Source organism: Diabrotica undecimpunctata, chromosome 2 (genome assembly GCF_040954645.1).
Source record: "Diabrotica undecimpunctata isolate CICGRU chromosome 2, icDiaUnde3, whole genome shotgun sequence".
Taxonomy (NCBI): Eukaryota; Metazoa; Arthropoda; class Insecta; order Coleoptera; family Chrysomelidae; genus Diabrotica; species Diabrotica undecimpunctata.
This window is the reverse complement of record NC_092804.1, coordinates 118064647-118090370: the sequence shown is the minus strand read 5'-3', so window position 1 is coordinate 118090370 and position 25724 is coordinate 118064647. Positions and strand designations below refer to the sequence as shown.

The 25724-nt window shown below is 32.6% G+C and overlaps 1 protein-coding gene across 2 annotated transcripts in view; it reads left to right on the top strand.

Moving 5' to 3' along the window:
• Positions 1-25724, top strand: part of Cbp53E (Calbindin 53E) — a 579284-nt gene that overhangs the window by 529486 nt on the left and 24074 nt on the right. For both annotated transcript variants that reach the window (XM_072523348.1, XM_072523347.1), the window contains 2 exons: positions 1700-1756; positions 9615-9686. In XM_072523348.1, the coding sequence (XP_072379449.1) occupies positions 1700-1756; positions 9615-9686 (129 nt within the window). The remainder of the gene's footprint in view (positions 1-1699; positions 1757-9614; positions 9687-25724) is intronic.

Genomic DNA, 25724 nt, shown 5'->3' with positions numbered 1-25724 from the left:
TAGGGCCAGGTTCTATCTAGTCTTCTTGTGGCTGGACCATTGTTGAATAATTCCCTTACTAGCTCATTTTTATGGTGAATGATACATTCATGTTGTAACTCCGTGGCTCGACGGATTTCTTCTCTGATATAACGAATCTTTAAGTCGTAGTGAAATATTTGATTACTTACGTACCATGCTGCATCCACTATCGATCTCAGCACTTTATACTGGAATCTTTGGATAATATTCAGCGACGTTGGCTTTGCACAACCCCCTAGGTGTAGTCCGTAGAACCAGATAGATTTGAGTATGGCTTTGTATAGAAGAATTTTGTTTTCGATATTAAGTTTTGATTTACGTCCAAAAAGCCGATACATTTGTCGGAATTTTAAGTCGAGCTACCTCTTTTGGTCTGGATATGTTTCTTATAAATGAGACATTGGTCAAGATGGAGGCCAAGGTATCTAGCATCAGTTACTGTTGGTATTCTTAGGTTTTCCATCCTTACAGGTGGGCATATGTTGTAACGGTTGGTTTGGTTTTCTCGAAAACCAAACTGATGTTTTGGAAGTAATGTTAGGAATTCATGATCTGCGTATATCCTTTGTAGCAGCAATCTTTCCAAAACTTTGCTTACGGTTGGAAGTAGGCTGATGGGTCGCTAAGATGTTACTTCATTGGGCTCTTTTCCTGGCCAGATGATCATAATGACTTCAGCAAATTTCCATATTTTCGAAAAGTATGATAAGCTTAACATGCGGTATGAAACCTGAATATATAACTCGACTACCAGTGCACGATTGTATATAACGGTAATATTAGTACGATTTTTTATAAAGCTAATTCAGCTATTGTCTTTATAACATTTAATTACGTCTCCTAATTATTTTGAACATCCACATTTGATGCAGTCTTAAAACTTTGAAATTGTTTTAATAATTTCGCATAGTATGTACATGCCTTAATTGTACACTTATATTTGATTATATTTTGATTATGACGGAAATACATATTCTTATGATTCATTTATTGTAGTATACGTCCGCTTTTAGATTTCTAGGAAACTTTAACAAACTTACGTGCTGTCTGCAGTATCCAGCTATTTTATTGCTTTGAATTCGAATGTTTAAAGGTATAACCTAAATTTTTAATGATATTTTATGGAAAAATAAGTGCTAAATAAACTTGTTGAGTTACTTACCAGGTTAAAAAATTGTATGTAGTAGATGAAAAATAATTGTTAAAATGTTTAGGTCACAGTATATTAAATAATCTATTTCTACATTCAAGACTTCTTAGTATATCGCTAATAACCCTGGTGGTTACGGCCTAAATAAATAAAAAAAAATTCTTAGAATTTTTCTATCTTCTATATTCTTAGAATATCCTATATTAAATAAGGTTATTTTTACTTTTAAAGTATTAGTAGTCTTAAATACAATAATGTTTGTTATAATCTTAACTTTTAGACAAATTCTAATCATACGGGTGATTTTTTTTTTATTTTTATTTTTATGGCTTCGGCAGTTTGCCATACAGCTAGTTACATGATCTTTTAATCTCATTAGGTACAGTATACGGGTGATAAAAATATAAAAGTTTACACAAAGGATCTACTTTTATTAAAAAAAATTTTTATGATATGCAATGTAATATAATAATATTCATAAAAATATTGTCTGAAATATTTTACTCACTTTAATTTTTTTTTATCTAGGGTGCCACAAAACTAACCCGAGCTGATATTGAGAGGGTGTTTTCATTATACGACAGGGTAAGTAATTGATTTTAAAATAATTATGTTTAAAAGTTTTAAAAAGAAAGAAACTGGAATTGCCTCGTAACTTTCCAGTGCTTTAATTTTGTTTCTAATGTTAGTATCAAGTTTGGTTACAACTATAAATTTCTCTTTTTCCAAATTGCTATTCCATTATTTCTAGAAATTTCATATTCAGCTGTCATTCAACAACTGTCATTTATATTTTAACCGAGGCTTACTCATGTTATTTGTTTCTAACACTAAGACTTTTTATAAAATCTTACTTGATTTATTTTACTAACAATCAGAGTTGGAAAAAAAATCAGGAGGAGCAGTGAGAAGGACCAAAAATATGGACAATACGACGTAATAAGCTAACATAGTATGTAGCTCTAACGATTAATCTTATTAGTGTGGAATTACTTAACCAAAAATATACAAAAATTTTTCTTTCACATAACAAAAAAAATACGTATAATACAAAAATGGATTTAGCAAAGTATATGAAAAAACAAATAAACTTCTGATATTCTAGGCACTTATTTCTAAAATAAAAACTATGGAAGTATATCACGCCAAGTTTGATTTTAATCTTATATACTAAAACGCTAAGCCCTTTTCTTGTCCACCACTTTACTCAAAAACCATATTAGATAATTAAAATATTTTTTCGGAATATTATTAGTATTACGTATGAGATTGTCAAGATATACTTTTGGTACAAAAATTCACTTCCGGTTTTGAGATGACCGGAAGTTAAAATTTACTTTAAGTTTTAGACCCCACAATGTATATATGGATCGAAAGGTCTCGTCGAGACGAATCTAAATATGTACTTCCGGTTGCGATCCGACACCGGAAGTGACCCGAAAAGCGCATAAAACGTCAAGATGGAGCAAATCTGACACCGGATTCGTGATCAGCATGCAAAATTAACTGCTAAATGATATCCATGTCGACATTTGATGAACTAAAAATTGCATTCCGGTTTTGAGGTCGACTTCCGGTTTCGTTTTTATTAGTCAAATCAATAGAGAATTCAACGTAGAGTTCAAAAATGTAAGTTCGCGAAATTATCATTTATAGTTTTTGAGTTATTAATAAAAATATTTTTACTTCCGGTCATTGTATATATTGTATATTTTTCTCGCAAAATAAAAATTTCATTTAAAAAACTCGATGTCGAGTTGGTCCGCTAGTATCGAATTAAATCGATGATTTTTCTTATTTGTCAAAGTGACAATTAATAGAAGTAACCATAGTAACAACATAAAAGTTATTTGCGACATTTGAAATCGAATATTATGTTCTATAGTATTTTTCATATAAAATGCGTGCACGTTACAATTTATATAAAGTGACGTCACTTATATTTAAAATTTCCAGAACGTCAACCTAGGAGTTCAAATTTTCCTAACACAGCTAATAATACGAAACCCATACTGAACTTCTCGATCTTTCATAGTCGTCAACATGGTATAATAATCGGAAAAATGTAATCATCATTATATTGGGAAATTTAGAATTATATTGATTAAATAACCAAAAACATTTGTTATTATTACTAATATAAATTTTATGAAATAATTCGTTAAGTCTAATATTTCACAAAATAATAATTTTAATTGAATATATTAGACAATTGTACGCAACTGCTATGGGAATACTTCAAATTTTTTGACAGTTCAGCGTGTGGTAAAATTGTTTAAAGTGTTGCCGCTTTTTTAGAGTAAGAATTTTGTTTATGTTTTGATTTCTTACACAATTTGATCATAAGATATTATATATTAATAAATTGTATTTATAAATACATACTAAATTTAGATTATTAGCTTTAAAAACTGATTATTGTTGTGTATTGTGATTGTGCTATGCCAAAACAACCCAATAGTCTGTAGAAAGCTAATAAGCTTTCATATAACATAGATTATTTTGAACAAGAAATAATGGCGGGACGTTTTTATTATTAATGCTCTAAAAGTGGTAAGTTTCAAATTTAGAATATATAATTTTGTATTAAAATGTTTTCTTATGTATTTTAGTGTGTTGCAGAAATCTTAAAACTAAGTGTATTTACTGTTAATATAATAGTTTGACAAATAGTTGACATTTTAAAAATTCCTCACTTACCAACTATTCTGGTGTTTTGGCAACGCTGTGGGGTTCTGACGTCGTAAATCTTGAATGACGTGCACGCATTTTTATATGAAAAATATTATATTTGGAGTAAAAATGACTTTTTATGTCCGTCAAACGTACAGCCCAGCCATAAAAATACTCAGTATACAGATTACATTTTTACTTCTACTAAAACAATATACTATTACTGATATAGTCGGTTCGCTATTCCCAATCCGAACTGTCTAGTGAATTTAGTAATTATTTTTTGCGAAGTTAGTTACTTTTTGACAGACTAGAAGTGGCTGGAAATTACTATACAACCAAGCACACGTACTTATAGCCAATATTAATAGTAAATAAACTAAATAATATATAAAATAGAATTTTACGAATTACCGACAATCAATATTTATTTATTTGCATCATGTAATAAACAGTTATGTTAAATCATAACAACTAAAATATATTTTTTAAATATATACTACCCAAAATTTTATGGGTTTAGTATACACTTCCACTATTTATAATACCTCGTCTTTTTTCAATGAAAGAAGTCTGTAATAAAAGTTTATTTAAGCTGTTAATACTGTGAGCTAGAAACTTTTGTGTTGTAGGTTTCCAGCTATGAATCTGTCAAAATATGCCCGAGTTGAGCGAATGGACCTTAGCTATAAAATAATAAAAGCAACTCTAAGTTGCTATCAATAAGTCCTCACAGAAACTTCGTCTAAGCTTCGACACTTTATAGCAACAACATTGTTGAAGTCCTACGTTGCCATGTGATCAATTTCTTTATTATCAAAGATTTAACTAAAAGTTAATTTAAACCACATTTAAAGGGTTTTTACCCACATTTAGTGGCTTCAAGCATGTACATCCAGGTAGCATTGATGATGGAATAATTACTCGAAAACATTCTGTGATGTGGCCCGATAACGTTTTTATTATTATACCTTTTATAAAGTAATTTTTTAAATAAAATTTTTGTTATAAATGGTATACAGCCTACTACAGGGATTAAGTTTTCTTGTGGATTTTTAAATGAATTTCAATGATTTTGTTCCCTAATTTTTCAATATTTATATAGGTACTTAAAGTTTAAACAATTTTTTAATTTATAATATAGATAACTACAATAAATAATAAATAATTTTATGTACAAAATAACCTAGTACTCGTAATAAATAATAAGCGATAAATAAAGCTATTTTTACGGTACATAATTTTTGGTTGTTCGAAGGGCCCATAAATTTTATTAATTCGTATTTGAGACATCATGAGACATCAATTTTAAAGAAAATCAAAAAATTGTTTGAACAGAAGTGGAGATAATTAAATATTTTACGAGAGATGCGATTTTAAACGCGTAAACTCTTTTCGATCCAGCCAGATAAATTTTTCGACGGACGGACTAATTTTAATTGACATTTTAACTAACTTGTAGAAGTCTGAATCTAATGTATATTTGTACCGTACCCAATTATTGCTTTTTATATGAACGGTTATTTAAAAAACAAATCTTAGAACTTTATAATTTTATTGTAAATCGCAGTTAAATTTGACCATAACTCCGAAAATAATAAACCGATCATCTTATTTTTTCTTTCTTTTGAAGCATCTTTGACGCATTTTTAACATCTTTACATCGACGGATGTAAATATTTTAAAATTCTCTGGTTTTCTATTTGTAAAAGAATTTTCAAGTATCTAAATGTTTTCTTATCAAAATTATTTTAAAAAAATTAGAATACAAAACTATTTTGCAAAACTATTTAATCGGTTTGAATGATTTGTTTGTAATGATTAAACGTAATAACGAATTTTCTCTTTCAGAATATAAAGGTTCTTAGTGTGATTTTAGTCCGGAAAATAAACTAATAAAAAACCTCTTTTTAACTGTTCTTTTTAATTTTTCTAATACTAGTTTATAAGGTATACACTATATCACGTAAAATTTAATTAAAAAACTTTTATTTTCGTTACAAATTGGACTAGAACTAATAATTCTTGAGATATATGCGAGAAATGGAAGAAAAATGTCGAATTTTTTTAATTTTTTTAATATTTTGTTTGTCAAAAATTTAAAACCACATTTAACAAATTATTGAAATGAAATGGTGAAATTATTATTTGTAGTAAAATTTTGCATACAGTTTCAGAAAGTTGATCTCAGGCTAATCACAAATCGACTGATTTCTGACTCAACCTCGCAACTCAAAAATTTCATAATTTCTGTTTTATGCAGCAACCTGATGACGGTGCGTTTCCTCGTTTGCGACCACCTCGTATTGAAGCTTAGAATTCATTTAATCGTTAAAATCGTGTGTGCAATAACCTCATAAAAATACTCGAAACAATATGTACATGCAACAACCTCGTAAGTTTTATTACCAATTTTGATAAGAGACAGAGGCAACACTGCATTTTTAACTGTTTACGGTGAGTGTCCTCGTTGTACTTTACCGAATCTTCTGCTCTTTGTATTGTTAATTAAAAATTAATAAACTCAGTGCAAGAACTTCTAGAATAGTTAAATTAGTGGGAAGAAAGAAAAAAAAAGGAAGGATCTGTATCAAGCGCGGTAAGTACAAAGTTCGTTTCTCTAGTGAGATTGTGAGATTGTGTTAATTCCGTTAATGTAAATTTTAAACGATTTAGAACTACTTGTGGTAAATTTCATGATCCTTTGGTTCGTTAATTGCATGTAGAAAAGTTGCTAAGACATGTTTGACGTTAGAATTTGTTACTGTTACAAAAAATTGTTAACAATTTAGTTAGGGTATGTACGTGGTACCCTGATCTGCTCATCGCGGCGTTGCCATGTTGTTTGTAAAATCTGTAGATTGTGATTATTTGCGGAAGTAATTCGAGATATTTTATTTTTTGCAGATTCCCAATGAATCTACTAATGTAATTGAAACTGATAAACAGAAAATCGTTATTATTAAACAAGAAAAACGAATTCTAGGTGAAAAAACTGGCAAGTTCAAATTTATTGAAGATTTAGTAACCAGTCGAAATTCTAATAACAATAAGTTACAATATTTAGATGAAAAGACTGGTGCTTTTGTTAGCTGTGGCTCTTCAATAAACTTCACTCCTATTGAGGATCATTGGAATACTTCAAGTTCTTACGAAAACGATTCCTTTGAAGATGAGTACACTTCTGGCAGTGAATCTGACGTAAATGTCTCATTAAAACGGAAATTAGATGAGACAACAGAAACTTTCAAAAAAGGAACGAGGAAAACCCTCTAATTGGGAAAGAAATAGAAAAAAGCTAGCAAGAGAGCAGGGTAAAAGTTACTACAGTATTGAAAGAATAAAAGGAAAAACATGTGGGGCACGAAAGCGAAATGAAAAAACAGTTCAAGGAAGGTGCGAATGTTTACCGAATAAAAAATCAAAGAAATTGTGCCACACAATATCAGACTGTCAGAGAGTTGAGATCTGTAAATCATTTTGAAGTAACATGACATGGAGTCAAAGAAAGGTATTGGTCAATGTTTTAGTTAACAAACATCCAGTTCAACAAAGGAGAGGAGCCAGTACAAAAAGAAGTCAAACTTTATTGTACAATTTGAAAGTTGATAACAAGTTGGTAATGGTTTGCAAACCAATGTTTTTATCAACCCTTGCCGTTGGTGAGTGGTCTGTTTTAAAGTGGTTAAAAGAATCAAATGACTATGGAATACCAAACCGTCTAAATACCAAAGAAAAAGTTAGACCAGCAGTTATAAAAAGGGATCACATTAAAATTTTTTTAAACAATTTGCCAAAAATGCCAGCACATTACTGTCGGCAAAATACAAAAAAACTCTATTTAGATATAAATTATACCTCGATGAAAGAGGTGTATAGAAATTTTAAAAAGTATTGCTTCGACAACAACTTGGATAAGGGAAGCTATATTTTGTTTTTGAAGATGATCCACGAAATGCAAATAGGATTATTTCGGCCAAAAAAGGACCAGTGCAATACCTGTTATTCATACAAAACATGTAAAGATATAGATGAATATACCTATGAGCAACATACTGCTGCAAAAGACAGAGCAAGGATTGAGAAGCAAACTGATAAAAACCAAAGCTATCAATGGTGAAATTAATTGGTTTACAATGGATTTGCAAGCAGTGCAATTAGTTCCACTTATACCTGCTGGAGCACAATATTTTAAACAAAAGTTGGCATGTCACCAATTTACCATATTTAATTTAAAAAACTCATTAGTGGTATGTTATGTTTGGCACGAAGGAGAAGGTGGGCTAGACAGCAACATTTTCTATTCTTGTGTTATGAACTTTTTAGAAAATGAATTAGAGAAAAACAATTTACCAGTTGTTATGTATAGTGATGGCTGTAGCGCTCAAAATAGGAATGTTACGTTATCTAACACGTTGCAACACTTTGCAAAAATGTATAACATGGAAGTTATACACAAATATCTCACTGTTGGTCATACGCAAATGGAGTGTCACTCAGTTCACGCAAACATCGAGAGAAAAAAAAAAGAATAAAGAGTTATTCGTACCAGCTGATTATTTTCAACTTATAAAGAAATCTAAAACAAGTGGAATTCCATACAAGGTGCACTACATCGAACATGATTTCTTTAAAGACTATTCTAAATTAAAATACTATTCATCTATCCGTCCAGGGGTAAAAACAGGAGATCCTTTTGTTACAAATCTAAAATGTTTAAAATATAATTCAGATGGTACGTTCTACAAATTAACATATGACGATGAATGGAAACTTCTGCCAAGGCGAATAAATTGGGACAATGAAGAAATTCCTGATCTATATCATGCATCCTTAAAATTAACCGAACGGAAATATTTGGATTTGCAAAGTTTAAAGCAGTGTATACCTCAAGATTATCATCATTTTTATGACAATTTATTATTTCAATAATTAGTTATTATGCTTAAAAATTTGGTCATGATAGATGATAATTTACATTTTTGTTTATTTTGTAAAATTTTAAGAATATTTTTGTGAAAATTTACTATTTCAATAACTAAGTAGTTGTTATATATCAACATTGGGTTCGTATAGATTATAATTTGTTAAAATCATCAGTTGATCATTTATTAATTGTGAAATTCTAGAAATTCTGATGTTTCTTATGACGTGGTAGTATTTCTAATGGAATTAGTTAGTGTTTTTAGATAAACGTAACAACCACGTAACTACGTGACCTGATATCAACGTGCAGCAACCTCGTAACGTTCATAATTAATTATTAGTAACACCTAAACGGTTTTTTTAAACTATCATGTTGTAATATTGTTCTTTGTGCTCTATTGTTTATTTTCTAGATAACACATACCATAATTGGTATCAATTTATTCTTGAAAACAATTTTTATTGCATCCTGAAAATATCACTCAATTGCAATACGAGGTTGAGTCAGAAATCAGTCGAAATATGCCTTTAATAGACATCGCTCATCTAGATATCATATAAAATAGGCAAAGTAAACAAAACAATATAAAGATTACGAGACACTGCAGATAAAATATTCGAAATCATGTGCAATTAGAGGGTAATTTTTTTCCAACGCCATAAATGTGCAGAAAAGATCTGTTGGAACCTGATTAGATAAACGTTTTTAAACGTACGATAAACTTTATTAGTAGTAGTCTGGACCTTTTGCACTAAACCCTCTGTATTATTAATATGTATGTATTTCTAATCTATTGCTATTTAGTATTTGTAATTTTATAATAAATATATTATTTGTTTCAAGGATAATAATGGCACAATAGAAAATGAAGAACTTCGAGGATTTTTAAAGGATCTACTGGAGTTGGTTAAAAAGGTAAACTTTTAAATGTAATACTTTTAATTATTGCTATAACCTATACTGCTGTAACCTATATTGCTATAACCGTCAATAAATCCATGACCATAAAGATTTTCAGAAGTAAACAAATAATTTATTGTAAATATGGGTATCTTTTCAACTAATAAGACACATTACACAGTATTCAGCAAACGTAAGAATACCATTTCTGCTTCGTTAATATTTAACGGTCAAAATATATATCATTCAGAGGAATCAAATTTTTTGGGCCTCACGTTTGATTACATATTAAACTGGAAAACAACTAACTTGTCAATTTACAACTAACTTGTCAAAACACAATAAACTTGCTGAAAATTTTATCTAGTAATATATGGGGAGCTGATTCTAGTATTCTACTTAACCTCTACAAATAAATTATTCGCAGTAAATTGGACTACGGTGCAATATGCTACGATACAGCAAATAAAACGTTCCTAAAAAACCTTAACACAAATCAAACAACAGCTCTAAGATTAGCTGTCGTTGCTTTCAGAACCAGTCCTGTAAGCAGCTTACATGTAATATCAAGAGAACCCCCTCTACATCTAAGACGACATCTACTTAGTTTAAATAAAGCAGCAAGAATATCTTTTAATAAAAAGCACCCATTATATTCTGAGATTATTAACGCACCTACATCCAATTTGTATAGAAACAAACAATATAAAGACAAACTCTTTAGAGAAAGAATCAATCAAAAAGGATTCAATCGCAATGAATTCAAATTATCCATAACCACAAAAGTAGACTTCTCTCCATGGCTTACCCCCTTACCTATTACCGATTTAACTTTAATATAGTATCCAACAAATACCACAAATCCTAACCTTCTCATTATTGCATTCAAAAAAATTATGGAGAAGTATCCAAATCACCACATAATATACACAGATGCATTAAAAACTGAAAATGGCCATGCCGCAGCCTTCACAAATAAAAATTACAAATATGCCATTAGAATTCCACCGCACTGCAGCATTTATACCGGGGAAACCATAGCGATATTAGAAGCTATCAAAAACTCCTCTTCAACGACTAAAAATAATATTTTAATCATCACAGATTCACTCAGCGTAATTCATGGAATTAATCAACTTTTCCCTAGCCATCCTATTGCACAAAATATAAGAAATGAACTTACTGCACTACACCATATAAATAAAAAGGTTATATTTATCTGGATACCTTCATTAAAATCCATCAGAAATGAAAATGTTCCAGAAATTACTAAATACCCCCACAACGACCATAAACGACAGTCCATGAATCATATATTAAATTTATGGCAAGCAACCTGGGACGCAACAGACTCTAAATTGAAAACAATAAAGCCGCGAGTAGACGCCAGCCTACCACAACAAGGAAAAAGAAGAGATCAAGTAATTGTAAATCGTCTTTGAATCGGCCACACAATACTGTAGCGTGATTAAATAAAACGAGCGGTTCGAATTTATATACATACATTTATTTATAACTTTACAGTTCGGTAGTATCTTAACGACTAACTTAAACTTCTAACATTGTTACCTATATATACTACAGTTACTAGGTTCGAGAATATTCTGGCTTTGTCCCACCTCTAATTCGCCTACGTGACCGGTTATTTTCTCTCGCACTCGATACGCCACGAAATTTCGAGAGTATTAGAGATGCAATGCAACCGTTACCTGGGCCATGCCAAAAGTATGTTCGTAACACTGCTCCCCTCTTAAATCTGATCGTCCCGATCAGCAACTATATAGGTAGGCACAGCATGGCGGAATCTACAGGACTCTCCAGCTCTGCATGAACCCTTTAGAAAGAAATAACAGTCTACTGACTTTGAAGGATACGATCTCATCGGGTTAATGCAACACACAGTAATTCGTACGCCGGTGTCTCGGAAGATCACTTCAAGCATGCTTCTGACAATCTTCCAGTCCAGATTATCTAGTGCATGGCCTATCTTGGGTAAGGCCAAATTCTTGATATCGTAATTGCACACAATTTTTTTCAAATTAGTTAGAGCACGCCAAACATCCTCGTAGCTTGCCCTGATGTATACGACTTCCTGGTCACCATATACAGCAAAGATCGAGAACCATCTTCTAATCTCAGTACTCTTCCAACTTTAGGCTGCTGGTTTTTTAACTCGTCCAAACGACCGAATTTCTTATAAAATACGGATGAGATTCCTTTAGTCATCTCAAGATCTTGGGCAACACAGTGGGCTAGAGAGACGTTATGCGGAACACTAAAAAGATCCTGCTGAACTTCTGTGGTCACGCCGAATCTAGCACTCTTTCTCTCTGCGTAATTTGACATAAATTCATTAAAGCTTGGTCGCCGGTCATCTTTGATCTCATGTTGAAGGGTTCGTGCTTCCTCTGTTTCATTTGAGCCAGCATATGGTGCAAGACGATTTATGTGAACTACTTTTGGTTTACCTTTCGGCAACTTCTTAATTCGGTATATTACGTCATTTATTTTCTTTTTAATTTCATATGGACCTTCCCATTGTCTTTGCAGTTTGGGAGACAAGCCTCGACGACGTTGTGGATTATAAAGCCAAACAAGATCACCTGCTTCGTAGCTTTCACTCTTGCATCGAGAATCATATTGATCTTTCATTCTGTCACTGGCTATCTGGATGTGTTGTCGGGCAAGTTCATGAATGTTGTTCATTCTTAACTTCAGGCGGTCGACATAATCTTCGCTTGCAACATGTTCTTCGGAAGGTCTGCAGCCAAACTCTAGGTCGCAGGGTAAACGAACTTCACGACCTAACATCAGGCAGGTTGAAGTCTGGCCTGTAGTTTCATTCACGGCCGAGCGGTAGGCCATTAGGAATAAATGAATATGCTGGTCCCAATCTCTTTGATGTTCTGATACAACCTTGGACAGGTGTTTACCCATTGTTCGGTTCATTCTCTCGACCATTCCATCCGATTGAGGATGCAGGGGTGTCGTTCTGGTCTTATTGACACCAATCAATTTACAAACGTTTGTGAAAAGGGTTGACTCGAAGTTTCGCCCTTGGTCGGAGTGGATCTCCAAGGGAACACCAAATCGGCTAAAGAATTCTTTAACAAGTACCTCTGCAACGGTAGCAGCTTCTTGATTTGGTATCGCATAAGCCTCAGTGCATTTCGTAAAATAATCCATGGCTACCAGGATATATTTATTTCCATCATTTGTCTCTGGAAGTGGACCTGCAATGTCGATTGCTACTCTTTCCATAGGACTACCAACATTGTACTGTCTCATGGGTGCCCTCTTTTTACCAGCTGGACCATTACTGGTTGCACACAGTTCACATTTCCGGCACCATCTTCTTACATCATCTTTACAGTTCACCCAATAGAACCGTTCTCGAACCTTTTGCAGAGTCTTCGTGATACCAAAGTGTCCACCTGATGCACCGTCATGCAACTGACGCAATACTTCTGACACTTTACTTTTAGGTACAATTAACTGAAACTTAGTTTCTGTACCATCATCGTTCTCAAAGGTTCTATACAGAAGATCATCTTTCAGCACTAGGCAATTCCATTGGCTCCAGTAACACTTGACCTCTGGACTACATGCACTAATGTCTTGCCAAGAAGGTCTTTCACTTCTACGCATCCAATCCAATACTCTTTTTATACATGGATCATCTGCTTGAGCGTCTTGTAGCTGTTGAGGCTGCCATTGCTCATTAATGACTGTGGTTCGTCTCACGGGGCAAAGTCGTTCTTCTAATTTAAGACAGTGATTACAATTTGCACTGCACGGCCGTCTCGAAAGGGCATCAGCATTTGAATGAACTCTGCCAGCCCTGTGTTCGATCTCGTAATCATATTCTTGTAATCGTTCTAACCATCTTGCCATCTGGCCCTCTGGATTACGAAATTGTAGGAGCCATTTTAGAGCAGCGTGATCCGTGCGAAGAAGAAACTTTCTGCCATACAAGTATTTATGGAAATGCTCACAAGCCTTCACTACGACAAGCAATTCTCTCCTGGTAACGCAATAGTTTCTTTCTGGTTTTGACAAGATTTTACTAAAGTTAGCGATGACTTTCTCCTGCCCATCCTGTCCAACACAAATTTTCCTGTCTGTCTAGGGTAGCTTAAAATCGGTGCGCTGATCAGAGCCATTTGTAAGTGTTCGAAAGCTCTTTGACACTCTTCGCTCCATGTATATTCTTTGCCTTCTTCTGTCAACTTTGTTAATGGCTTGGAGATGTTGGCAAATCCTTTGACAAAACGTCGGTAATCGTACATAGGCCAAGAAAACTTCTAATTTCGTGTTTATCTCTTGGTACTGGCCACTCCTTAATTGCTGCAAGTTTTTCAGGATCAGCTGTTACACCATTACTTGCTACAATATGTCCCAAGTACTTCACTTCTCATCGAAACAAGTGACATTTCTTCGGACTCAACTTCAGATTCGCTGCCCGCAATCGTTGAAAGACTTCTGTTAGATTATTGGCATGTTCATTGAAGGATCTTCCAACTACAATTACATCATCCAAATAAACCAGGCATGTTTTCCATGTTAGACCTCTTAAAACTGCCTCCATTAATCTTTCAAATGTGGCCTGGGCATTACATAAACCAAAGGGCATAACTGTGAACTGCCAAAGCCCTGATCCTATCGAGAATGCGGTTTTTTTACGATCAGCTGGCTCCATGTCTACTTGCCAATATCCACTTTTCAGATCGAGTGTGGAGAACCAACGAGAACCAGAAAGTGTATCCAAAGTATCGTCTATTCTGGGCAAAGGATAACTATCTTTTTTAGTTACTGCATTGAGCTGTCGGTAGTCAATACAAAAACGTGTTGAACCATCTTTCTTCTTTACTAGCACTACTGGTGATGTCCATGGACTGTTTGATGGTTCAATTACCCCTTGTTTGTTCATATCTTTGATGATGTCTTCGGCTTCATCTCTTTTCGCAAATGGAAGTCGTCTAGGTTGTTGTCTGATTGGCTGAGCGTCTCCGGTATTAATTTTATGCTTTACTATGCTTGTTTTGCCATTATCCTTCTTATCCATGGCAAAAACATCTTGAAATTCTATCAGCATAGACTTCACTTTTTTAGTTCGTTCATCATCAAGATCTTGGCACGTTTTAATCATCGTCTCAACAAGCTCCTTTGGATACTTAGATTTCGACGGTTTCTCATTAGTATTCATGGAACAAATCGAAGCCACGGGAACACACTGTCCGATCAAAGTTCTTTTACTTAACTTAATAGCAGTTCCCTTTAAATTCATAACTCTTACAGGAACGACATCTCGAATTCTCACCAAAGCTTTTGCCGTTAGGAACTCGGCATTATTCACATCTTCGACCATCCTTAAACTTCCCTCTCGGCAGTAACCATCAGGTCTGGTCATCAAAATTTTCTCACTATTACCGGGTATTGTTACGTCACAAGTAGTTATTAAGCTGATAACATCTTCTTTGTCTTCATGAAACGGCAACTCTCCACCACTGATCTCGAGAACTCCATCTTTGACATTCAATACAGCCCCAACTTTCCTTAGTAAATCCATTCCCAATATGAACTCATCGGAGATCTCTGCAATTAATACTGTATGTTTCACTGTGGTCTGGCCAATGGATACTGACATATTAGCCTCGCCATATGTAATAATTATCTCACCAGTTGCTGTTCTAAGCTTTACTGTTGCAGGCGATAATTTAAGATGGCCTCGTACTACTTCTGGCCGTGCAATAGTTCTCGTTGCACCTGTATCTACCAAAAACGATCTACATTTATTATTGATACGACCCTTTATGTACAAGCTATGAATTCCACCTGAGGACGTAATGTTCACAGTTACTGTGGGGGCTGTGTTTCTCGAGGTCGGCAGTTGCCCCTTGTTGTCGACCCGTTCTAGTTTTCCGACTGTTGTATCATTTTCTTGCAATTACGGCGAATATGACCTACGTCACCGCAATTCCAACATCTGGGCTCGCGTCTCTTCGGCATCGTGTTACGAACTACTTTTCGTACCATTTCTTCCAGACGTTCATCGTTTGGTTCGTCGCCTTCTTCAATGGTTCTTACCCGATGACTCCGTGAAGTTTGACTAGCTGTTTCATGTTCCAAGGCAATAGCGAGCGCTTCATCTAGAACTTTCGGTCTTGCTAGTCGTAAAGCTTTCTGTAATTCACTTTCTCTTAACCCATTGACGAAGGTATCTACAGCAATTTCTTCCAAAATGTTGTCTGGTACCTCCGGATAAGCCAACCGCACTATACGAGCAACATCTGCTTCAAACTCTTGCAAATTTTCACTTGCTCGTTGAATTCTACTTCTTAGTTGCGCCTTGTAGACTTGTTGTAGATGGGCATCTCCGTAACGTTTGTCTAGTCGAGTGAACAAGGTCTGGTAACATTTTTCTTGACCCTTAGGAATCGATCTTAGGATATCTGCAGCATCACCTCGTAAAGCAGCAGTCAAGGAAACAGCTTTTTCTTGTTCTGTCCAATGATTGGCTGTCGAAATAGCTTCAAATTGTCTAAGGTATATGGACCAAGAAGACTTTCCATCAAATGGTGGCAATTTGAATCTCATATTATGTGTCGTTTCGTCTCTAGGTGATTCTTCTTTCACTACCGGATCTAAGGCTATTGTATTAACTGGTGGTAGTACTTTTGTATTAGTTATCATGGTCTCTAATTGTTTGATCTTCTCTTCTACGTCTTCTATCTTGTCGTTTACATTTTTCTGTATCTTATCGAATGTTCTTGAGACTTCTTCAAATTTCTCATTGTTTTGATTACATACTTCTTTAATTATTTGAGAAGTCTCATCGAATCTTCTAGACACATTTTCAAATTTCTCGTCATTTTGTCTAGCTATTTCTTTAATAATTTGAGACGTTTCGTTGAATCTTTCATCATTCTTTCGAGAAGATTCTTCTATCATTTGAGACGTTTCATCGAATCTTTTGGAAATATTCTCGAATTTTCCATCAATTATTTTAGTTAAAACGGCTTCGTCTGCTGACTGAAACTGGAATGTCTCTGGGTCTTCTCCATTCTTGTTGAAAACAGTCTTCAGTCGTTCTTGGAGTATCTTCTTGGACCCACTGCAGTCTTCATCGCGTTCTTCTAGCTGCTCACGCAACTGTTTTACTGAAAGTTCTACTAGCAGCATCTTTGGTCAGGCACACACGTACTTTTTAAATGTTCTTTTATATAAAGATCACTACGCGGATGTTCCCGACGAATAATACTTTTCAAAAGTTCAAAAGTCTTTTTCAAAAGTCACCGCTGAATTTATCTGTTTGTACTCACACCGTAACACCAACTGTAGCGTGATTAAATAAAACGAGCGGTTCGAATTTATATACATACATTTATTTATAACTTTACAGTTCGGTAGTATCTTAACGACTAACTTAAACTTCTAACATTGTTAACTATATATACTACAGTTACTAGGTTCGAGAATATTCTGGCGTTGTCCCACCTCTAATTCGCCTACGTGACCGGTTATTCTCTCTCGCACTCGATACGCCGCGAAATTTCGAGAGTATTAGAGATGCAATGCAACCGTTACCTGGGCCATGCCAAAAGTATGTTCGTAACAATACTAACACACCAACACCTTCTAAATAAAGAACCAGCTCCGATTTGTAGCTACTGCTCTACTCAAGTCACCGTGAAGCATCTGATGATCGACTGTCCGCAGTTCCAACCTCAGATAACATGCCGAGGAATTAGTGGAAACTTGAGAAGAGCGCATACGACAAATATCTCGGATTTATTGCAGTTTCTAAAAGACATAAACTTTAGTTTATCAAACTGTACTACTGTGGATGTCTTCCCACTAATAACCCTTGGTGGTGATGTGGGTTCTCTATGTTTAAATAAAAAAAAAATATGGGTATCATGGATAGAACTTTTAAGCATTTATTAATAAAACCATGACTATATTAAATTGTATAAATATTTCTTGTCGCTGTTAATTCTAAAACAATAAAAGTTTGATTGCGAATTATATATAAAAGATAATAGAAGGAGACATTCAATACACGTCCGTTGAAATTCATAAGAAATCGTAAGAAACTTCTTTCTTCCTTCTTTTTTTTTTTCTTTCTTTTCGTTATTTTATCACCGAAATTAGTCAAATAATGAAATCGCCAGTATGCCATTAACGAAATGTCGCAAAAATAGATTAAACAAAATATAGCAAAAAGTGTATCTTTTTTAATTTGTTTATAATATTTCATGGTAAAAGCCGCGCTTTTAAGGCCGTTTCTCGCGATTCTGGGCATAGCTAAATAATTCCAATGTAAAAGTTTATATCAAATAACGCAAAAACTGTGGCAGATATTGAGATGATTCTTTTTTTATATGAAAGGTCTTAAAAAGTTCTAGTGCACTATTTGGTTGTAAATTAATAAATTGTTTAAACAATTTTTTTTTCAAATATTTTTGGTTAAAATAAACGTAAATTTTTTTTTTTATAGGGCACTACAGAATTTGGCCCACTTTCCGAATCTGTTTTTATTTTTAACATAAAGTGTAACACAAAGCAGCTATTTGATATAAACTTTTTAAAAAATCTCAAAGTTCTGCTAAATGTTACTCTCTCTCGGTCAGTACAGGCTGTCTTTGTCGATAAATTCTGGATTCTCGCCGACAGGTAGTTAAGAAATATACACTCTCTCATAAATAATGTTGAATAACATTATTAGGGCTTATTAAAGAGTAATACCCAAATATTTTGCAGTATTTGAATATGGAATTTAATTATTTATATTTATTGGACAATACCCAAATATTTTGCAGTATTTGAATATGGAATTTGATTATTTATAGTTATTGGAATATTTATTTTAAACGCTTTTGTTAGTAAAGTTTACATAATATATGAAGTTTGTTTCGTCACTTGCTTGTCCAGTCATATTAGTCCAGGGTAATAAGGATTTTCTCGTGACACTTAATAATCCGGGTAGCTGACAACTTTTTTAGTTATTGTAGACCTATAAGAAGAAAACCTATCTGTTTCCTGTCTAAAGTTCGGAGCCGTTTTTTAATGATTAACAATTTAATGAAAAAAACGCGATTTTTTCTATTTTTTGCACTTCATTAGAAACCTAAATAATTGACATAAAACTGCAAAATAAGTGACAATTGATATTTGTTAAAAACTTTTAGTAAACTTAAACTTTAAACTTTAGAGTTCCACCCAAAGTTGGGTATTGGGGTACTTAACAAACCCTCAAAATTTGGGATCGATATATTAATTAGTTTAAAAGTTATTGTATTTATTTATCTCAGAGACCTTTTTTTTTACAATAACAACAGACATAGAAAATAATAAAGATAGGGTAATTCTGTGGGTGACAAATAAAAGCAAAAGACTTATACTATCAACATGCATTAAAAAAAATAAAAGAATAATTTATTATAGTCAAAAATCCTGATGTAAAATTTTTGAAATTATGTAGTTTATAAACATTTAGAATACCTTTAAAAACATTGTCCCTAGAAAAAATCTTTTTTTACATTAGAAAAGCTAGTATTTTCACCCGAATTTTCAAATAAAAAAATTTGGCCTAGGTTAATTTGGGCCAAAGTTAGCCATGTTTTTTTGTTAATTCACAGCTAATTTGATTATAATAATTAAGGAACCTTATTGACGCCATGTTAAAGAATGGGATTTGTATTTTTTGTTAAAAAAATTGCACAAACATTGTACCTTTACAGGACCCTCTACGAATTTCCAAAAATGTAGTTCAAATAGTGACTAGAAAAAACCCACAAATCCATGGCGTTTAAATACCGAACAAACAATTTTAAACTAATAAAATTTTCTATATCTCCGGATCTACTCAATGGATTTTGATCACTCTTTTTTTAATTTGTATGTAATTTCTACGTACATTACAAATGTAATTTGTTTATATAATAATTAATTAATAAATGGTCTAGTTGTTTAAACAATTCGTGAAAAAATAATTTTCTTCCAAAAATCTATTTTTTTAATACCTAGTATCATTAATAATCATAGAAAAAATCGCGTTTTTTGCAATAAATTGTTAATAATTAAAAACGGCTCCAAATTTACGGCAGGAAACAAGTGGGTTTTCTTCCTATAAGGTCTACAATAACTAAAAAAGTTGTCAGCGACCTGGAGTATTGAGTGTCACGAACATGGTCTATTTTTTGCTTATTTCCCTGGAGTATATATTTGATTAACATCTGTGTAATTTTTCTGTCGCTTCCTCGCTGGTTTTGCATATTGCTATGATAGCAGTGTCATCGGTAAATGTTGCAATTGTATTATTTTCTAAAACAATAATATAACACGTATACAAAAGGTAAAGACACTTCTTTGTGGCAGCCCTGCTGTAGTTCTGTTTAATTCTGAAATATCTTTCCAAGTATTTGAGAGTATTGTTTTGGTAAATGTAGTCTTAGTTTATAGTTATGGCGTCTTTGCCATACTTTATCATATACCTGAGTCACATCCTAAATTGTCCATCATATTATCCTTCATGATCCATGTTTCACATCCATATAGTAACACAGTATATTTACATGTAACAAATTAAATCCTTAGTTGTAAATTTTTGAAATAATTACTCAGTATACATCCAAGTTTCATAAATTCTCCTCATAAATCTCATAAGACATGGTGTAGACTCATAAGACATTGCTCCGCAAGCCTTGTAAAACACTACACCATGTTTCTCATGGTTCTATTAAAAATAGTAACATTCATTCTAATATTTAATTTTCTGGTTGCCTTTCCCAAGTCAACATTAAAGAGGAGACACGCCAGAGCCTCCCCCTGTATTTGACCATCATTAACGTCAAAGCATGTAGAGTTTTCTCCTTCAATTCTAACGCACGAGCTTACGTTTTGCATTGTTAGTTGGGTCAACTTAACCAACTTCGGTGTGATCCCAAACAAAGTCTATTATTTCATTATATAATTCAGTTCTGTTAACACTGTCATAGTTTCTTTTGAAGTCAACGAAGAGATAGTGTGTATCTATGTTATATTCTAGTGACTTTTCTAGAATCTGCCCATGTGCTTGAATTTGATGTATAGTTGATTTTGCAGCAGTAAATCCGCATTGATATTGACCAACAATATTCTTTGTAAAATGTTTAATGTGTAAATGCAATGTGTAAAAAGTCTTTCAAACAATACATTGCCGAAGATTTTATACGCAGATGCTCACAGAGTAATGTCTCTATAGTTCTTACAATCTAGTTGATCGCCCTTTTTATGCAACGCATATTATTTCTTTTAGCCACTCTTCTGGTACCAATTCATTCTGCCATATAAGTACTATTAGTTTATGGATTACTGCAAAAAGTTGATCAACACCTTTTTTATACATTTCCCAACAGATTTAATCGATTCCTGGGGCTCTATTTTCGTTGAGTTTTAAGACGGCATTTGACACTTCTAGTATTGTTGGGTTTTCACTGTGTAGTTGACGATGTAGATTTTGTTGATTGTCTATGTTGGAGCCTCCTTCAATATCGTGTATATATATTATATATATATATATATATATATATATATATATATATATATATATATATATATATATATATATATATATGTATAAGAAGAAGTACTTGTGACTCGTTTGGAAAAAATATAAAACTGTTTTGGATGGGTTGGAGTCAAAAAAGGGGCTATTTGTTAACTATTTTTTACTCGAGCTTTCAATTGTGTTTACAATTATTATCAAGAGCCGCTAAAAAATACAAAATATCTTACAAAGTTGAACTAGAAAGAAAAAATTTTTGTTAACTCACCAAATAAAATTAGTTTAGTATATAAAAATGCTGCTAACATATTTCAAAAAATATTAATACAAAAATGCTATAATCTAATAAATGCTTCTCTGAAAATTTAATATAATTTTGAAAAAGTTTCTTAACATAAAAACAATTGAATTTATAAATAAATTTGAATGGTGACAATTACAATTAAGCCTTAATGTTATAAATATCAACTTAAAATTTTTATTTTTGACAATTATATTGCCAAAAATAAAATTTTGTATAAAAATTCTTTTTTGTTTAGTAACAAAAAAGAAGAAGATTTATTCACCATTGATAGATGCCTGAAAAAATGTAACAAATACATGGAAAATTAAATCAAAATGTGATATTTTACTGGTTTCATATATAAACTACATAGAAATAATATAATTATAAATTTTGCTTAGATTTTGAATTTCTGACCTTTTGTTTAAATTATGGGATCTAGTCTTTCACCCATTCTAAGTAGCTATGTCATGGATGATGTTATCAGTGATTGTATCAACAATTGCTTTTTTTTCATTCCTTTTATTAAAAGATATGTAGATGATTTAGTTTTGGCACTTCCTACTTATTCCACTGGAATAAGCTTGACCGTTCAACTGGGCCCGGACTACCTCCTTCTAATTCTTTAAACTCCTGTTTTGAAATTAATAATTTCAAAATAATACTCATTATTTTGTCTAATTACTTATTTAGTTGTCAAAACAGATACATTATTACCCAAAAGAAGTGAAAGTGGTTCAATTTAGAAATTGTATAGTAAATAATAAATATTTGAAAACTGATGCACATATTCCTCCCGCGATTTGGGCTTCAAGTACTAATTTTATAAATCGCACTATTAATAGACGTAAATCATTTCATTTTAATTTCATGAATGTTTTTATTCGCCACATCTCAACATTTTCTATTTTAGAATATTTATCATCAAACTGTAATTCTACGTTAAAAGCCAATTTGTCAGTAAAAAAGTAACAAAAAAAAAACAAAAGAAAATATAAGACATAAAAAGACGAATTCGGCAATACTGTGACCTTAAAATATCTTATTATACACCTGTATGTACCTTTGCTAAGTTGTGAATCAATTATTTAATAAATAATATTACTCTGGTATACTCCTATTATTCTAATTACACCATAACCGCACTGAATAGAAGACCTCCCGCTCGCTTTATTGTATAGACCCAAGACTTTTCACTAAAGGGGGTGGGTGTCCGGTTGTAAGTAGGTAAAAAGCCCAACTTTAGATGACGTTTAGACTATTCTTTGTGAATAGATTTTGTTTTTGTAAAGAAAGATATTTTTGAAATAGATATCGCACTGAATTTTACCGTTGGATTTTCGAGGATAAGACTTAAATGGGAAAACCTGGAGATTATTTCTTATTGAAGTATCAAAATTTACAACCAAAGTCCATCCCATAAAATAGTTGTCAACAAAGGTCATATTTGTTGACAATCAAAAAAACAAACAAAATCATCTTCATATTTCATACAGTTTCAATTAAAAAACTTCGATTGTAGGAATTAATGTCCAAGGTGTAAGTGTTGGGTTTTTTAACATTAAAGAAACTTCACTGGTTAGAACGCCAGGAATAATTTAGGCAACTTTTTACAATAAAACCTTTATTTCACAAACACAACTTACACGAAACTTATTGCATTACCAAAGGGAAGAACCACTTATATTTTTGTGTAACTTATACATATATTTTTTTACTATCTAAATATAATTTTTTATTGGACTGATAAGAAGCCATTCTTTCTGCCCTACATTTTATAACGAATATATTATTAAATATAAGTAATTTTAATATAAGTAGATTTGTTGATAATTTGTTGAATGATAAAAGGTTGTATGCGCCTCCACGTCAGTAAAGTCTTTATCGGACACGTCAATAACTTGCGTGGTTCACTTGCTCATATTGACTCATAGTCTTTGTTCGATAAACTATCACTTTACTGACTATGATTAGGATGTACGAGTAGAATTATGAGTATAATTGTAATATATTAGAGCTTGCTTAGAGATTTATTTGCGTTTATTTAGTTGCTGTGTATAAAGGACATTCATTTATTAGCGTTTACATAGATATAATGTATACTTTTTTAACTCTTTCATATATAAAAGGTTTATCCGAACAACTAACGAATCTTTAAGCCAAATATAACAACAACCTTTTAAATCAATATTTCAGCAAAATAAAAACAAAATCTTTAAAACTGAAAAAATCACTTGTTGATTACGAGATAACATGTGTATACCAACAAGATACCACCAAAAAGGTGGTCAACTACAAGCATGCTTAATTATATTTAGGCCGGATGTCAACTACCCCAACCGCCTATGGATTGAGAATGAGACGAAGGTAGAAGCATATGGAAATCAGATAAGACGCCTGGAAGCAGGGCAAAAGGATATCGGGATCAAATCTGGAGAGATAATTAAACATGTCACAGAATTGGAAATAATAGCAAATGTATTATTTACTTATAATTTTAAAAAGCCGTTTACCGTCCTTTAATCAGAAAGGGACGAATGGGTGTCAACAAAAACTAATCTCATACCGAAACATCAACGCTAGTAAACTAACGGCTCTAAAACTGATAAAGGAGTTGAAGCTGGAGCTATACCAAGGCTAAACCCTAATAAAGTCTAGTTAATCATCCTATTATCTTTGAAACAGAAACATATGATATAGAGATCTACCTGCAAGAACTTATTAAGAGGAACTGCAGAAACAGATCTATAAAATTATAACTGATAGCCAGGTGGCATTAAAGTCACTGGAGTCAAATTGGATTGACTACAAGTTAGTTTGGAACTGTATTCTGAATCTGATGCAGATCGTAAAAATCAACAAATTAAGTTTATTCTAAGTGCCAGGAGATACTGGTATATAAGGAAACAAAAAAGCGGACTTACGCCAGGGGAAAGGCAAAAGAAACATTCATAGGCCCAGAATCTGTCATTGGCCTACCAAGAAGTACAGCTAAAAGAACAATATCGGACTGAATGGAACGAATGAAACGTAACCAGTGGTACGAACAAGTGGGTCTCAAATATTCAGAAGCTTTTATACATGAACCTTCGAGGAAAAGTTCCAAAGATCTACCAAATATGAATAGAAATAATTTGCGAATTATCGTAGCTCTTCTAACAGGCGACTTCTGCCTTAACGAGTACATAAACAAAATCATTAATGGGTCAATACAATTAAGGTCGATACATTTGAGCACTATCAACTCGAGCTCTACGACTTTGTAAAAGTGTCCCCTAAGGTCATAATGACTACAGATTAGTCTAACTATAGACTTTGTTAAAAAGTCTGAAATAAAAGGACCTTAACCTAAGGTTAAAGAACTTTATCCTAGGTACGAGCCACAATTAGGTCGAGTGGAAGGTTGGTTAAGCGCCCACTAACGTAGCCATATATCAGACCTAACCTAACCCTAAACTACCAAGATCACTGTAAAAAAACTATAGCGGTTAAAACATAATGGACGAACACAGAAAGGTACACTTCTTCGAAGATAAACTTAAAAAAGAAAAGCAGATTGTCATATAAAGAAAGCGATTAAAAATATCTAAATTATGTCGCAATTTAATTTTTATTTAATTTGTGAATCCTATAGATTTTTAGTTATAAATATATTTTATAAAATATAATTAATTACTTGATATATTTACAAGACAAAGCATAATTATAATCAAATAATTTCGCAGTTAACCTAATTATCTGCCTCTAATGAACTTAAATGTGCATTGATTAATTGCATAGCAAAGCTGAATTTGCTTGTATTTTCGAGTTAGTTGCATCAAGGAATTCACTGGTTGGTAATCTGTAATTAAATTCCTGTTCCTCAACGAGGTCAGTTCCAATCTTTAAAGCCTTTTAATTTGGAGTCGAGCGCCATTAGCAGCATCAAAGACCAATTTTAAACAAAGGCAAACTTAATTTTTCGTTGTATGTTTGAATATCTGTTTTAAAGTGTTTTTAAAGAAACGTAGTATTATTTTACTACGATTTTAAAGAAATCTCTATTTTTATTTTGTTTATCTGATCAGCGTAATTCTTGTTTTAGTAAGAAACTACGTAAACGTTAAAAACTACGTTAAAAAATATTAATGCATAAAGGTAAAATGTTGACGGTTAAATTGAACATGTGGTAATTACTGAGGATCTAAAGAGTAGTTAACACTAGCCACATAACGAGATCGAA